Source organism: Camelina sativa, chromosome 16, assembly GCF_030686135.1.
Source record: "Camelina sativa cultivar CO46 ecotype springtype chromosome 16, ASM3068613v1".
Lineage (NCBI taxonomy): Eukaryota > Viridiplantae > Streptophyta > Magnoliopsida > Brassicales > Brassicaceae > Camelina > Camelina sativa.
The window spans coordinates 27,531,750-27,546,985 of record NC_141895.1 but is presented as its reverse complement, the minus strand read 5'-3'; the positions used below and the strand labels follow the sequence as shown (position 1 = coordinate 27,546,985).

Here is a 15,236-nt window from a genome sequence, read left to right as displayed (position 1 = left end):
TGATGTTAATACTTAATACGTGCATGTTTGTTAAATTTGGAGTTAGTTTTTGTGACTGTACTGTATTGAGAAAAAAAAAAATGAGAAAGGTATGTATTTTAGAGACGAATCTCAAAGCCACGTAAGCAGGAGATTCTGGCTTACGTGGAGTTGGAGAAGAATGTAAAATTCCAAGCCACCAGATACTGACACGTGGGTAAACAAGATAGAGTCTCGAACAAGAACCACTCACTAGCTTTGTAATGGTTCACTTGACACAAGAGAGAGAATCTAATCTGATGATGAGAAAACTGCAAGAAACAGAGAATTGATAAAGAGTAATGATAATAAATTGTCCATCTCCTTCTCTCTGTCGCACGAATTGCTTGACTAGTAGTAAAAGTAGAAGAAGAACTCAGTGTCAGAGCCGCCTGGTAACTAGATCAGCAGCGGTGCTTCGTATATCCAAGGCGGCGGCGATCGGGGCCATAGCTGCGGCGGTTGTGATAGCTTCGGTGTCTGTAGCTTCAGCAGAGCTTCCTCCGCCGCCTCAAGACGGAGAAACGCTATCTAACGTACCGCAGACGCTATCAGGTGAAGACTGCAAGAAACAGAGGATTCAACGACCCAAGTCCAAGAACGCAGAGAAGTGTACCGTTAAATGCGTCAACACTTGTATTCGCAGTGGAGACGGAGAAGGACCCATCAACATCAGAAGGTCTCTAGTCTCTCTCTATATCTCTCTATCTCTCTCTCACTCTCTCTCTGGTCATATTCTTTCATCACTGATATTGTTTTTTTCTGTCTTGTAATTGAAAAGGCCATTAGTGGTATTCAAGCAAGGGTTTCGTAGCCGTAATTACTGGTACATATAATACTTTCTTCTTATATATATATAATATAGTTGTGTTGCTTTAATTAGCAAGCATGGATCTTAACACAAGAGGAGCTGATTCTTGTTTGTAGCTTAGTGGAATGTTCGGATATCTGCAATTTGATCGGAGATGGTGACTATGGACCCTGAATGAATATATACAAGATTTAAACAACAAGGATGCAAACAGCAGCAACAGAGGAGAATGAAACTGATCATATATATATATATATATCTTCAGATTTTGTAGATTCTGTCTTCTTCTTTTTTTCTTAATGAAAGATTAGTTGTTTGCACACGATATATAATCTCAATTTATACGATCGATGATACATGGTTGGTTGGCTTGGTGATAGTCTCTAAAATAAACACGACATAACACGTCGGCCAATTTGTTTTCTCGTTAGTATATAAAGGCCCAATAGGTAGTAATATGGCATAATGGGTTTACAAATTGATATTTTTCTTCGTCGAATACTACCCATTGGGCCTTTTTATTTTCTATCGTCAACATCTTATCTTACTTTTTTTTTTTTCCTGCACCAATAGTACTTTTATGTCCTTATCAAAAAGAAATATGAAACATGGCCAGAAAACGACGAATACTACCCATTGGGCCTTTTTGTTTTCTATCGTCAACATTTTATCTTACTTTTTTTTGTTTTTTTTTTCTGCACCAATAGCACTTTTCCTAATCAAAAAGAAAAAATGAAACATGGCGCAGAAAAATGTTAGTGTTCCTGAGATTAAAATAAATGCTATTTTGCCAAATTATTTTTAAAACAATCCATGGTTCAACCAATTTGACCAACTGATCAAAAATTGTGAAAACGATATAATGTTTTCCGGAGACTTTGATTTTTACAATTTGGATGTTTCAAATTCGCTCCTTTAATGATGATTTCGTTTTTGATTATGGACCTAATTTGATATGACTGCTAGCTGCAGTGTATCTAAAAACAGATATGTGAATTCATAGAATAATATCGAACATGTCATCGTCCACTTTGCGTTACTATATAGTATATACACATTTTTTTTTTGTATTTTTTTTTTAATCTAGTGATTTATTGTTTTAGTAATGATAATTACTTCTCCTTATTTTTTTTTTTTTCTGTCTGGTGATTTCTTACCATAAACTAATAATACGAGAGTTGGATTTGACCGTGAAATAGCTGTTGTCCCTTAAGGCCTTAACTGCTGAATTTTATTCGTTCAGAAATCGATACCTCACGCACGACTCACGTATCCATGATCCCATTGGAGGGAGTAACATACTAACATGTATATGAAGAATGATCATGTATCCATGATACCTCATTACTCGAACTCACGTATCCATGATACCTCATGACTCGGACTCACGTATCCATGATACCTCACGACTCGGACTCACGTATCCATGATCCCATTGGAGGGAGTAACATTCATAGGTCATAATCATACACATCAAATTATTATTAATTTTTTTAAGGGATTGTTTGCTAATATTAATTAGAAAGAAATATACAAGGAGATGATTTTTATTTTATTTTTAAAAGGAGATGATTCTTGGTCCTCTATATATCTATATATTAAACTATCAGATTTTAAATGACGTGTTAGTAGGAAACAGTGCCATTCGTACACGTCCGAGTTAACATATCATGAATGATATCACGGTTTTTTTTTTTTTTGTTATACTTACTTATTATGTCAATCAATTAGCATTATTCAGAAAAAAATATACTCCGTATAAATATAAACACGTCGTGTGAATCTTTGTTGCCAGTTGCCAGTTGCCAGTTGCCAGTTGCCACCAATCAATTCTCGAGGTGTTTATATAATTTATTACTACGTATTAACGGACAATGCTTATAGTTTAATAAGCATGTTGTTGTCTAAGAAAGGTATATCATAAATGCCTTGTATTGGTAACTGCAGTATGTATTTACAAAATGGTCATCGTCGTCTAGACTCTAGAATAGACCACGTTAATTGTTCACTAACACACACAATCTTATCCTTTGTATGGCAGCCGATCGACTTGAGGCCAAATTAAGATTACAATATATAGAATTACGTACGATTGACAGTACGTACAACCACCATACAAAGAAGCAATATAATCATTAATCAGTAGTAATTAAAATGGAAAGAGATAACATTTAGATGTTCGATATTATCTGAGCGTATAAACTGTATATGTTGTACCCATCAATGATCAAAGTCTACCACATCATTTAAAGCATTTACAGCCATTTTTTAGCCACTCAGACTTTTGTTGCTTTTATTTTTTTAAAAGTTTTGAAAGCTACTTCTTTTTTTTCCTTCTTTGTTTTCTCGTTTTTTTAAAGTGTCAAAATCATACTTTAAAACTAAATAGTTACAAAAACATTCTTTTTTTCTCCCCAATATATTTAAAAGCTCACCAAAGTATTTGTATATATATTTTACATATTATATTTTTACAAATTAATAATTCTCATTTTTTTCTCTTTCTTTTAAGATCCATTTCAATAATAACTTTTATTTTTTTATCATCATCATTAATAATAGTGTAAAAAAGTTTATGAAATTCATAAGAGAGTAACATTCAAAACAATGTATTGATTAATATTTAATGGATTTTTGACTACTCATATAACTACTCAATTAAAAAAACATACAAAACAATTAATATCAATGAAATCAATCACCAAAAACAAAAGAAAAAACAGAATTTTCAAACAAAAAATCACATATTTGATTGACTTACATTTTTAAAAATTTTAATTTATCATTAATAAAATTTATTGTTGTTATTAAATTGGTATATAAATTAAATTCTGGCATAATTTATATTTATTAAATTGTATTATTAATATATAATAATAATTTAAAAACAACTACAAATTTAAAAGTTGCTAGTAAACAATCAGATTTTAATAGTTAAAGTTTTTACAGTCAAAGCATCTACAGCCAAAATCTCAGCAGCTAAAATTTTAAAGTCAAAGTCTCTACAGCCAAAAATAACAGCCGTTACCAATCAGAGCCCATATCTCTACCAGTATATATTTTAGCCAAAATATTTAATATATAAATTCATTAATACATAATATATGGCCAGTATATGCTGTTGTATATATGAATGTATGATCTATACATGGTAGGATATTTCTATCCAGTGTATTGTACAAAATAATGATGAATCAAAAACCTAAACTATGAGATATATTTGATGTCAAAACAAAAAAAAAATTATTGAGATATAAAATATATAGAGTTGAATAGATGTATTAGATTAAATCATAATAATAAAATATATTCCATAGAAAATCTAATTATGCGTGAATTGGAAAGTGACAACGTGTGAAAGATCAACAGTTTTTGTTTTAATAAATGAGAAGTATGGTCGATTGAGGGAAAATAATAAAAGACTGTAGAGAATTCACATTTAAAATTCTATTATTGGGAATCACTTCATTAGTTGACAAAAAAAAAGAGTCACTCCATTAGTTTATTTTAATATATGAGTACAACAAAAAAGACAAAAAAAAAAACAATAACGACTCTCGTTATTATGAGATATATTTGATGTCAAAACAACAACAAAAATTATTGAGATATAAAATATATAGAGTTGAATAGATGTATTAGATTAAATCATAATAATAAAATATATTCCATAGAAAATATAATTATGCGTGAATTGGAAAGTGACAATGTGTGAAAAATCAACAGTGTTTGTTTTAATAAATGGGATTATAAGAAGTATGGTCGATTGACGACGGAAAATAATAAAAGACTGTAGAGAATTCACATTTAAAATTCTATTATTAGGAACCACTTCATTCGTTGACAAAAAAAAAAAAGATTCACTCCATTAGTTTATTTTAATATATGAGAGCAACCAAAAAGACGAAAAAAAACAATAACAACTCTCGTTAATACATAATAAATGGAAAAGGACTCACTTCGCTAATACATAATTATGTTGTATGTCTTTATAATGCATGACCAATACATATATTGTTGTATGATCTATATATACATGGTAGGATATTTTTATCCAATATATTGTATAAATAGTGATGAATCAACAAAACTTAACAATGAGAAATAATATATATAGAGTTGTATAAATGTATTATATTATATTAAATCATCATAATATACTGTATTTCAGAGAAATCTAATTATGCGTGAACTGAGTGAAAATAATCAACAGTTTGTTTGTAACAAATGAGATTATAAGAAGTAAAGTCGAATAGTCGATGCAGGGGAAATAATAAAAGACTATCGATATCGTTAAAGATGACTGTAAAAGTTTAAATACTCAAAAACACTGTTTTTTTTTAAGTGACAGAAAACAAAATTTTTGGTAAGGGTGATTGAGAATATTTTGAGAAGAGGATCTATTGATTGGTTGAAAAACAGCAGTAATAAAAAGTCAAAACTAATGAATGGTTGAAACTTCGAACCAAATTGTCCATGGCATTCGATAATATTATCGATTTTGTTTTGTTTGTTAAAGAAATATAATTAGAATTGTTACGAAGATAAACCAAGCCAATAGATAAAATCAAATAGATCGCTAACCTTTTAACCTAAATAGCCTTCATATGAGAATTTCGTTTTTTTTCGAATTAATAAACAAGCGAAATGTTGGAAAGTTTCACCTAATTCACTCCTAAACTCTGTTATAAATTCTCGTCTAGACAGCATCTTCCAACAACCCACACCACACTACATTCTTCATTCTCTCCGAAAACAACAACCCAAATGGGAGAAGCGGCGGAGCAAGCACGTGGCTTCCACGTGACCACCACCAGGAATCAAGTCATCACAGCGGCTCTTCCCCTCCAGGACCACTGGCTCCCACTCTCGAACCTCGACCTCCTCCTTCCTCCTCTCGACGTCAACGTTTGCTTCTGCTACAAGAAATCAGTTAACATTACCAACACAGTGGCTCATGAAACCCTCAAGACGGCTTTGGCAGAGACTCTCGTCTCCTACTACGCCTTTGCCGGCGAGATCGTCACTAATACTACCGGAGAACCGGAGATTCTCTGCAACAATCGTGGCGTAGATTTTGTGGAAGCCGGTGCTGACGTGGAGCTTCGAGAGCTTAACCTGTATGATCCTGATGAAAGTATTGCCAAGCTTGTTCCCATCAAGAAACATGGAGTCATAGCGATTCAGGTAACACTTTCAGCGTAAGACAACACTAGTTCATTACAACAACAACATTATATATATATATAACTCGTCTTTTTGTCTAATTGTCTGAACAGGTAACTCAACTGAAATGTGGAAGCATAGTTGTTGGCTGCACATTTGATCATCGTGTAGCGGACGCATATTCCATGAACATGTTTCTCTTATCGTGGGCCGAGATATCACGGTCTGACGTACCAATCTCTTGTGTACCATCGTTTCGAAGATCTCTGCTAAACCCACGACGACCTTTGGTCATCGATTCATCTATAGACCAAATTTATATGCCTGTCACCTCCTTGCCCCCTCCACAAGAAACTACCAATCCAGAAAATCTCCTTACGAGCCGTATCTATTACATAAAAGCGGATGCATTAGACGAGCTCCAAACTCTAGCCAGCAGCTCGAACAACGGTAAAAGGACAAAACTTGAATCATTTAGTGCGTTTCTGTGGAAAATCGTGGCAGAGAAAACAGCGAAAGATCATCCAGTCCCGTGCAAGACCTCAAAACTTGGGATCGTCGTGGACGGAAGGAGGAGACTTATGGAGCAAGAAAACAATACTTACTTCGGAAACGTTCTCTCAATCCCATTTGGTGGACAGAGAATCGATGACTTGACTAACAAGCCACTGTCTTGGGTGGCCGAAGAGGTTCACAGATTCTTGGAGAGATCAGCGACCAAAGAACATTTTTTGAATTTGATCGATTGGGTTGAGACTCGTCGCCCAACACCTTCGGTTTCAAGAATCTACAGCGTCGGATCTGACGATGGACCCGCCTTTGTGGTTTCTTCCGGGAGGAGTTTTCCTGTGACCCAAGTGGATTTCGGGTGGGGCTCGCCAGTTTTTGGATCTTACCATTTCCCATGGGGTGGCAGCGCCGGATACGTTATGCCGATGCCAAGCTCAGTGGACGACGGAGATTGGATGGTTTACTTACACCTTACGAAAGGACAGTTGAAGTTCATTGAGGAAGAGGCTTCTCATGTGTTTAAACCTATTGACAATGATTATCTCAAGATTTAAAAAATAAAACCCCTAATTTCGTAGTTCATGCGTTATCAATTATGGGTATACAACTCGTGTGGTCAAGTTCTCCGGTTGGATATGTTTTTTTTTTCTTTCCTCATTTTATGTGATATTATGTTTTGCCTTGGGTCTTTGTATTTGAAAACATAATTGTATGGATCTCTCTCTACCTCTCAGAAAAACAAACCACTAGATTTGGTTCTCTATGTGAGATCTTGAATACATAAAGCACTATAGTGTGTGTTGTGTGGTCCTGTTTTCTTCATGGGAAAATTTGAGGTTAGGTGAGAGCTGATGGTAGTTTAGAGAGTGTCTAATGTGACGTAGAGAAGACTTCTTTTTGGTGTACTGGAATAATCTTGTAGCTGCTTTATAATGACCTCTAGCATGACATTAGATTGGAGGTTTCTTTCAAATTTATCTTTGTCATCATGAAGCTTTTCATGTTTTAATATTGCGTTATCTTTTGGAGATTTTGGTTTGTGAGCTTTTATATTGTAAAAATCTGTTGGAATTATTTTTGGTATTGATATTGGGATTTTTGGAGTTTTTGTTTGTTATATTGATGCTGATTTTTTCTAAATTGTCATAACATGTTTTCAATCTTATAAAAATTATATTTTATGAGAATGAAAATTTATAAATGTCAAAAATAATAATATTGATATATATATATATATATTTTAGATCAATAAATAAAATTAATATGGTTAAGATTAAAAAAGTTATCAGATCAAAATATGAGCATTTTAGTCATTATCTAATCAAATCCATTTAGATGAAAATGTAAATAAACCAAACAAACACATTTCCATTAAGATGCATCACCCATATTAATCAATTTTTGGCTTTGTTTGTTGGATCATTTGACATTCAAATGTATCATTTAAATGGTTCATTTGGATGAAAATGCTAAATGATCAAACGAAGAAGGCCTAAATGATCAAATGGTTCATTTGGATAGTTCAACCGTATAATACTATAATGTACTATATATCTATCGAAATATTAGTCAATGTACTATATATCTATAGAAATATTAATCAAATCATACCTCTCTGATGTGTTGTTCGATTACTTTATTAACGTTGCTCAATATAATACTTGTACATTACCCGACTCCATTTTCTTTTGCCAACAACATACGTACTTCAATCGAGTTTTTACTGAAAAATTATGGACCCCTGGGCACACGCCCCTTTGCCCTCCCCTTAAGCCAGCACTGGATATGGATGGCGACATAAACAAATAGTAACACATTACTATGCTAGCTACAAATGTTCTTCACAATTATTAGTTTATGTTTATATATATATATATATATATATATACCGTATATAGCTTTTGTACTTAATTCCTCTCGTTCAATATGTGAAAATCACATTCACACACATATAGTATTATAATTCACACACATATACGTACCTCGACTACACGCATTTGGCGTCATTGCGTGCACTATCTCGACAACACGCATTTCGTGTCATTGGAATGATCGCGTGCACTACCAAAATACGTCTAGCCGCCAACGCAGATAAAACCAACCTCCTTGTATTTTAAATTAATGTTCCATTTAAATTGACCATTAAAACTTTCTTTCACAAAATTATTTTTAAAGCACTCGTCATTTATCCGTCAAATGTTTTTAGTAGATTCTTCTATTTGCTACTTGCAGTTTACCTATGATCATCATCATAAAACAATTCCAGTTACAAAAAAATATATAAAAACATGTTGTTATTGTTGAATATTTATATATGTAGCGATATAATCAGTTGAAGTCTAATTTTTACGAGAGAAATCACCTACGCAAATATTTTGATATATATATTATAAATAATTTGATACTTAGAAAAAGTTGTTTGTTATGTAAGTTGATATATAGTATTGACTATATATATATTACTAGCTAACTAGAGCTTGGTTCTTGTGTGGTTGTACCATTTAGAGTTTAGTCAAGACTACTCTGACTGTAATTGATTGATAACACTGATAGCTATTTATAGTTTATTTTTTTATTAATTGGTTGTTCATCTTCCTAGTTGTTGTATTACAAATAGAAAATTAAGCAGATTTAACTACTAAACCTAGACCCACCTCTACTGATATAAAATTAATCTATATTGCTTCGATCTGTACTAATGGTTAAAACTTAACACGGTGATGTGTTCACTGCTTTTGTCGCTAGTCACTTTAAAATCACTACAAACTTCCTTTTCTTTTTTCTTTTTCCAAACGTTCATGAAATGAGCATATCATAACTAAAATAATTGATACTTGTCTTTTTGCAAGTATTTTTAAGTTTTAAACACAGACATGCAAATATGGATAATATATACTACTCGACAGTCGAAAACTTCAATGGGGGTGTAAGGGTAAGGCTACTTGTCATTTTGTAATGTCGTTGGGGAAGATTTGAAATATATGTGATATTTGAATATTCTGACTTCCGAGTCAAAGTATTCTTAACAACTAAATGCCTTTTTATTTTTGTCAACCAATAACATAATTTCCAACGTTTAATATCAGAAATTACGTAGTTAATTATTTACTTATTCCTAAAAGAATAAGAAATTATTTTATTTAAAATTTATAGTAAATCAGTAATTCTTAGGACTTAGCAGATTTAACATAATAAATATATATATATATATATATATATTATGGTTTGGTTCTACGTACCAATGAAATATTAAATTTTCCTTCTCTGAAACTGTTTTCAATTACACATGCAATCCTATTGTACAAGATAAATTGAATAAGGTTTGACCAAGTGTAACTCTCTAAATGTTGCAAAAACATACGAGTAGCGTATAACAAAATCGGGTATAAAAGCACTAGTTTGGAGCGTTTCAAGTAAAATCAGGTTATTGTGTAATTTTTTATATCTTCTTACGGATGTAAAAAAAAGTCAAAATTAATGAGCCAATTTAATTCAACTCAACACATAAATTTTAATGAGTTGAAAATTTTGACTATAATGAGTTAATGAGTTAAATAAGCTGATGAGTTAATGAGTTCAAAAATTAAATGAGTTCACGAATCAAATGAGTTTGATTTTAATAGGTTTATGAGTTAATCACTAACCCATCAATTTTTTCATTATCAACGTAATATCATCAACATCATCATATTATATTATTATCATCATCATCATAATACCAACATCATCATACTATCATCATCATCATGTCAACATATATATCATAGTCAACATCATCATACTATCATCATCATCATACTACCATCATGTAACTATCATCATCATCAACATTGTCATACTATCATCATCATCATCATCATCATACCTTCATAATCATATTAACATCATATCAACATATATATCATAGTCAACAACATGATGTCATCATCATCATCTTATAATTTTCCCCAAAATCCCAAACCCACAATTTTCCCGCAAAAAATTTGAACTTATAATTCTCCGCCAAAAACGTAAATCCGCAATTTTCTCGCCAAAACGCAAATCCGCAATTTTCCCGCCAAAATGTAAATCCGTAATTTTTCCGCTAAAAACGCAAACCTGTAAATTTACCGTCAAAAATGCAAAACTGCAATTTTCCCACCAAAATGCAAATCCGTAATTTTTTTTTCAAAAACAAAAACCCGTAAATTTTTCCGTTAAAAATACAAAATCGCAATTTTCCTGCCAAAACGCAAATCTGCAAATTTCTTGCAAAAATCCATAAATTTTCCACCAAAAAACCGAAACCCGTAAATTTTTCCGCCAAAGTGCAAATCCGTAAAATTTTGTCAAAAATGCAAACCCGTAAATTTTCCGCAAAAAATACAAACCGACAATTTTCCCGCCAAATGCAAACCCATAAACTTTTTGTCAAAAACGCAAAGTTAGCTGAGAAAAGAATCAGAAACTAAGACATTTAAGTAATTTGATCCAAAGTAAAATGAAGAAAATTTTCGATATGTATATTTCAGTCAACAATATTTCTACAAAAGTGTGGGGTTCTCAAACTAGTACATATTGAAATTTTTGATCAAAGATATTCCCCCTTACAAAATTGTTATTTTATGACCAATACCTCATATTGTAATTCTACTGCAATGAATTTTACAGAAATTGTATTTGGGTTAATAATAATCCTAAACTTCGATTTGAAGATGTGTATTAATTTGATGGTATACCTATGTCTTGGCTTTGAGCTTTAAAATATTTTTATAGGAGGCTCACATTAAGCGTACAAGTGGGTTTGTCTGGGCTATATGAGAGAGACTACACATTAGCCTAACGCTCAGATCAGCCCAAGTATTGTTTGACAAATTACAAATTTATTTTTTAATAATTGGTTGGTTAAAAATTTAAACACACACACACACATTTTTTCACCGTCATTGCGCATCTATCGTTCTCCCTCAAAGATCTAAAATAAATCAAAATTAGTAAACAATTGTTCTGCGAAAGTTAATGGTCGTGAATGATCATATCTTGTCCCTGAACCAAACCTCAAAAATGTCTCCACCCCTAAATCTAATTACAATGGCACATCCTCTCAAACCCTCGTTGTCTTGTCCGTGAATCAAACCAGGAAGCATAACCCTAACCCCGAATCCTTATTTATATCTTTCTTGCAAATCTAGATGATGCAGAAGTTCGTACACCTCTTGATCGTCTCTCTAGCTATTGTCGTCACTTTAGTTCAAGCAAAAACCGATAACCAAGAAGGTAAAATACAATTGAGGCTTAAATCTCAATTTTTTTATTAGACAAAAACATGTTTTAATATGTGATTACTACTAGATTAGACCGATCAAGAATTAATCAAAAATGTTTTGGCAGTCTCCGCTTTGAACGTGATGTTTACGAGCTTAAATTCACCGTCGAAACTCAAAGGCTGGAAATCTAGCGGAGGTGATCCCTGCGACGGTTCTTGGGAAGGCGTCAAATGCAAAGGCTCTTCCGTCACCGAATTGTATATAATAACAACCCTAATATATTTTAAAACCCTACTCTCAGATCCTTACTTGTATCACAAGTTATCTTATTTCTTTCATTTTTTTCTCTCTCCGACAGACAGTTATCAGGCTTGGAGCTAAGTGGATCTCTCGGTTATCTACTAAGCAACCTCAAATCTCTCACAACTTAGTGAGGATTCTCATTTAATAGTCTCTTTTAAATCAGTTAAAAAAACTAGAAATCAGGAAATAACAGTCTTGGTTTTAAAATCTGGTGATAGTACAGTGATCTCAGCAAAAACAATCTAAAAGGGAACATACCTTATCAACTCCCACCCAACCTTGCTAATCTGTAAGTTCATACATTTGTTTTTTGATCACTTATTACCCAAGAAACAAATCGTAATCTTCTAACTGATACAGAGACTTTTCTGAAAACGAACTCGATGGAAACGTGCCCTACTCCTTATCTCAAATGAAAAGTATCCAAAGCATGTGAGTGAAAGCAAATAAACTTCATCAAGTATATCGTTGGTGTTAGTTAGGGTTTATTATCACTTGTTAATTTATATTTGATTGCAGTAACCTTGGACAAAACAAGCTCAATGGAGATCTACCAGATATATTTCAGAAACTGTCAAAACTCGAAACTCTGTAGGTACAATTCCTTTAGTTATATTTTTAACAGAAAATGTTTTAAGAAATTATTTAATTTGAGACCTTACACAACCAAATTTACTTATACAGGGACTTATCGTTAAATCAACTCTCTGGGAAATTACCTCAGAGTTTTGCTAATCTCACAAGCCTCAAAAAACTGTATGGAATAAGAAACAAATCATTATTTAAGTTTTTTTTTCTTTCTCGGAAGCTAAAATTGGATCTTGTCTTGTTATTGTGCAAGACACTTGCAGGAAAATCGTTTCACAGGCGACATAAACGTTCTCAGGAACCTTGCCGTTGATGATTTGTAAGCATAAAAACAACCCTCTAATTAGGTTTTGACACAATTCCCATACTCGATACTCAAAAAAACATTCGTTTATTCTTGTGTGATTACAGGAACGTCGAAGACAACCGGTTCGAAGGATGGATACCTAATGAGCTTAAGGATATAGACAGTTTACTGTAAGTGAAACAGGTTGCTTTCTACACAAGAAACAGATTCAACATAAAAAGAAAAAAAAAACAGAGGATATATAAAAGAGTTCCACTGATTTCTCTCTGTTTTTTTGCGTTTGATAAAGGACTGGAGGCAACGACTGGTCAACTGAAACTGCTCCACCACCACCACCGGGTGTTAAATACGGTCGAAAATCTTCAGGTTCTAATGACGGCGGAGGTATAACCGCTGTGACCGGAATGATGATCGCTGGAGCAAGCTTAGGAGTTCTTGTGTTGATTGCCGTTTTAATCGCGCTTGTCTCCAAGAAAAAGTCATCTATCTCTCCTCATTTCATCGACGAAGACAGGAGTCAACAAACCCCAAAGTTTAGGTCTCTTTCCTCTCATGGATCTGCACAAGAGCTACGTGTCGATTTTGGCAACGATTACAAAGGTATACGAGATGTTTTTTTTGACCTATTTGGCTTTGCAAGTAACTGATCGAGAGGAGCTTATATTGAAGGTGGAGATTCGGATGATGACGATAATATCCACGGGATAGGATCAAAGGGACTAAAGCATTCAGTTTCGTCGCGTGTGATGTCTTTCAACGATACCGAGTTCGCCAACAAGCTCAACGCAAAACGAACCACTTCGGCTCGTTCCGCTACGGAATTCGAGCTCTCTGATTTACAAAGCGCAACAGCCAATTTCTCACCTGGAAATCTACTCGGTGAAGGCTCAATCGGACGTGTTTACAGAGCCAAGTATTCGGATGGACGGGTAATCCCCTTACTTAACGTGTTATACAAGTAACAATCACAACTCAATCAACATGATATGTGATCAAATTTTCTATTTTATGCAGACTTTGGCTGTTAAGAAGATCGATTCGACATTGTTCGATTCGAGTAAATCAGAAGATATAACGCCGATTGTAATGAGCGTCTCAAAGATTCGGCATCAGAACATAGCAGAGCTCGTAGGTTATTGCTCAGAGCAAAGTCACAACATGTTAGTCTACGAATACTTCAGAAACGGCTCACTCCATGAGTTCCTTCATTTGTCAGATTCTTTCAGTAAACCGTTGACTTGGAATACAAGAGTCAGAATCGCCTTGGGGACCGCTCGAGCCGTCGAGTATGTTCCTGAAATCCAAACAAAAAAAAAAACTTAAACGCAAACGCTCTTTTATTTGTGATCATTAATTATACATTGTCGTTTTTGTGTGTAGGTACCTACACGAGGCATGTTCACCGTCAGTGATGCATAAGAACATCAAGTCTTCTAACATTTTGCTAGACGCAGATCTCAACCCTCGTCTCTCGGATTACGGCCTCTCAAAATTCTATCTTGTGAGCATTATGCTTTTCCCTTCTTTTTTTGTAGAAAGTTGGGACTGAGTTTAATGGTCATTATATGGTGTGGCAGAGAACGAGTCAAAAGCTAGGAGAAGGATACAATGCACCAGAGGCCAAGAACCCTTCTGCTTATACACCAAAGAGTGACGTTTACAGCTTTGGTGTCGTCATGTTAGAACTTCTCACCGGTCGAGTTCCATTTGACGGGTCAGTTCTATTTCTATAATATCATTCATGTTAAATCAAATCTCAATTTTTAGATTATGAGTTTGATATTTCATATCTAAAAGAATTGTTATTTTTTGATGGGTTGGGTTGTGCTATAAACAGAGAGAAACCAAGGCCAGAAAGATCGTTGGTGCGGTGGGCGACACCACAGCTTCACGACATAGACGCATTGTCGAATATAGCGGATCCAGCTTTGCACGGGCTTTACCCACCAACGTCATTGTCAAGGTTCGCCGACATCATCGCATTATGTGTACAGGTGGAACCAGAGTTCCGACCACCCATGTCGGAAGTTGTGGAGGCGCTTGTACGGATGGTTCAACGGTCAAGTATGAAGCTTAAAGATGATCTTTCATCGTCTTATCGAGCCCACGACGATTATGATTACTAGAGTTAAAGGAAAAGTAGTGACGTTATAAGATGAGATAATTACTAATTTTCTCGAAACGAAAACAAGAGAAGAGGAACGAAATGATTATTTGTTTAAAGATTGATAATAAAATAAGTAAAATGATATACTTATTAGCCTGTGTTCATTTTACTTTGCTAGAT

General features: G+C 33.8%; 3 protein-coding genes and 2 long non-coding RNA genes across 5 annotated transcripts; 3 read left to right on the top strand and 2 right to left on the bottom strand.

Annotated features, from left to right (window-relative positions):
• The first annotated feature begins 2 nt into the window (after positions 1-2).
• LOC104752327 (uncharacterized) lies at positions 3-1,154 on the top strand. Its single transcript, XM_010474436.3, has 3 exons — positions 3-697; positions 800-844; positions 946-1,154. Exons 1-3 carry the CDS (start codon positions 321-323, stop codon positions 1,001-1,003), a joined length of 480 nt encoding a protein of 159 aa, XP_010472738.2. The 5' UTR covers positions 3-320; the 3' UTR covers positions 1,004-1,154.
• A 4,246-nt stretch (positions 1,155-5,400) lies between these two features.
• Positions 5,401-6,737, bottom strand: LOC147926024 (uncharacterized). Its single transcript, XR_015583644.1, has 2 exons — positions 6,601-6,737; positions 5,401-6,383 (listed from the first exon to the last, which is right to left on the bottom strand). It is a non-coding gene; the product is annotated as an uncharacterized LOC147926024 (long non-coding RNA).
• Positions 5,554-7,248, top strand: LOC104752326 (coniferyl alcohol acyltransferase-like). The gene is made up of 2 exons (XM_087490219.1): positions 5,554-6,016; positions 6,109-7,248. The coding sequence occupies exons 1-2, from the start codon at positions 5,597-5,599 to the stop codon at positions 7,057-7,059; spliced, it is 1,371 nt and encodes a 456-aa protein (XP_087346345.1). The 5' UTR covers positions 5,554-5,596; the 3' UTR covers positions 7,060-7,248.
• Positions 7,249-8,113: 865 nt separating this feature from the next.
• Positions 8,114-8,452, bottom strand: LOC147926023 (uncharacterized). Its single transcript, XR_015583645.1, has 2 exons — positions 8,395-8,452; positions 8,114-8,284 (listed from the first exon to the last, which is right to left on the bottom strand). It is a non-coding gene; the product is annotated as an uncharacterized LOC147926023 (long non-coding RNA).
• Positions 8,453-11,445: 2,993 nt separating this feature from the next.
• LOC104754022 (protein STRUBBELIG-RECEPTOR FAMILY 5-like) lies at positions 11,446-15,205 on the top strand. The gene is made up of 15 exons (XM_087489839.1): positions 11,446-11,761; positions 11,876-12,008; positions 12,110-12,181; positions 12,278-12,343; positions 12,415-12,486; positions 12,574-12,645; positions 12,739-12,810; positions 12,896-12,961; positions 13,054-13,119; positions 13,239-13,549; positions 13,619-13,878; positions 13,964-14,235; positions 14,330-14,450; positions 14,527-14,663; positions 14,787-15,205. Exons 1-15 carry the CDS (start codon positions 11,677-11,679, stop codon positions 15,073-15,075), a joined length of 2,094 nt encoding a protein of 697 aa, XP_087345965.1. The 5' UTR covers positions 11,446-11,676; the 3' UTR covers positions 15,076-15,205.
• The last annotated feature ends 31 nt before the right edge of the window (positions 15,206-15,236 follow it).

Coding starts and splice junctions, on each gene's coding strand:
- LOC104752327 (XM_010474436.3), top strand. CDS start 321: ATGATAATAAATTGTCCATCTCCTTCTCTCTGTCGCACGAATTGCTTG. Junction 698..799: donor GGACCCATCAACATCAGAAG/GTCTCTAGTCTC, acceptor GTAATTGAAAAG/GCCATTAGTGGTATTCAAGC. Junction 845..945: donor TTTCGTAGCCGTAATTACTG/GTACATATAATA, acceptor TCTTGTTTGTAG/CTTAGTGGAATGTTCGGATA.
- LOC104752326 (XM_087490219.1), top strand. CDS start 5,597: ATGGGAGAAGCGGCGGAGCAAGCACGTGGCTTCCACGTGACCACCACC. Junction 6,017..6,108: donor ATGGAGTCATAGCGATTCAG/GTAACACTTTCA, acceptor TTGTCTGAACAG/GTAACTCAACTGAAATGTGG.
- LOC104754022 (XM_087489839.1), top strand. CDS start 11,677: ATGATGCAGAAGTTCGTACACCTCTTGATCGTCTCTCTAGCTATTGTC. Junction 12,962..13,053: donor AACCTTGCCGTTGATGATTT/GTAAGCATAAAA, acceptor GTGTGATTACAG/GAACGTCGAAGACAACCGGT. Junction 13,120..13,238: donor AAGGATATAGACAGTTTACT/GTAAGTGAAACA, acceptor CGTTTGATAAAG/GACTGGAGGCAACGACTGGT.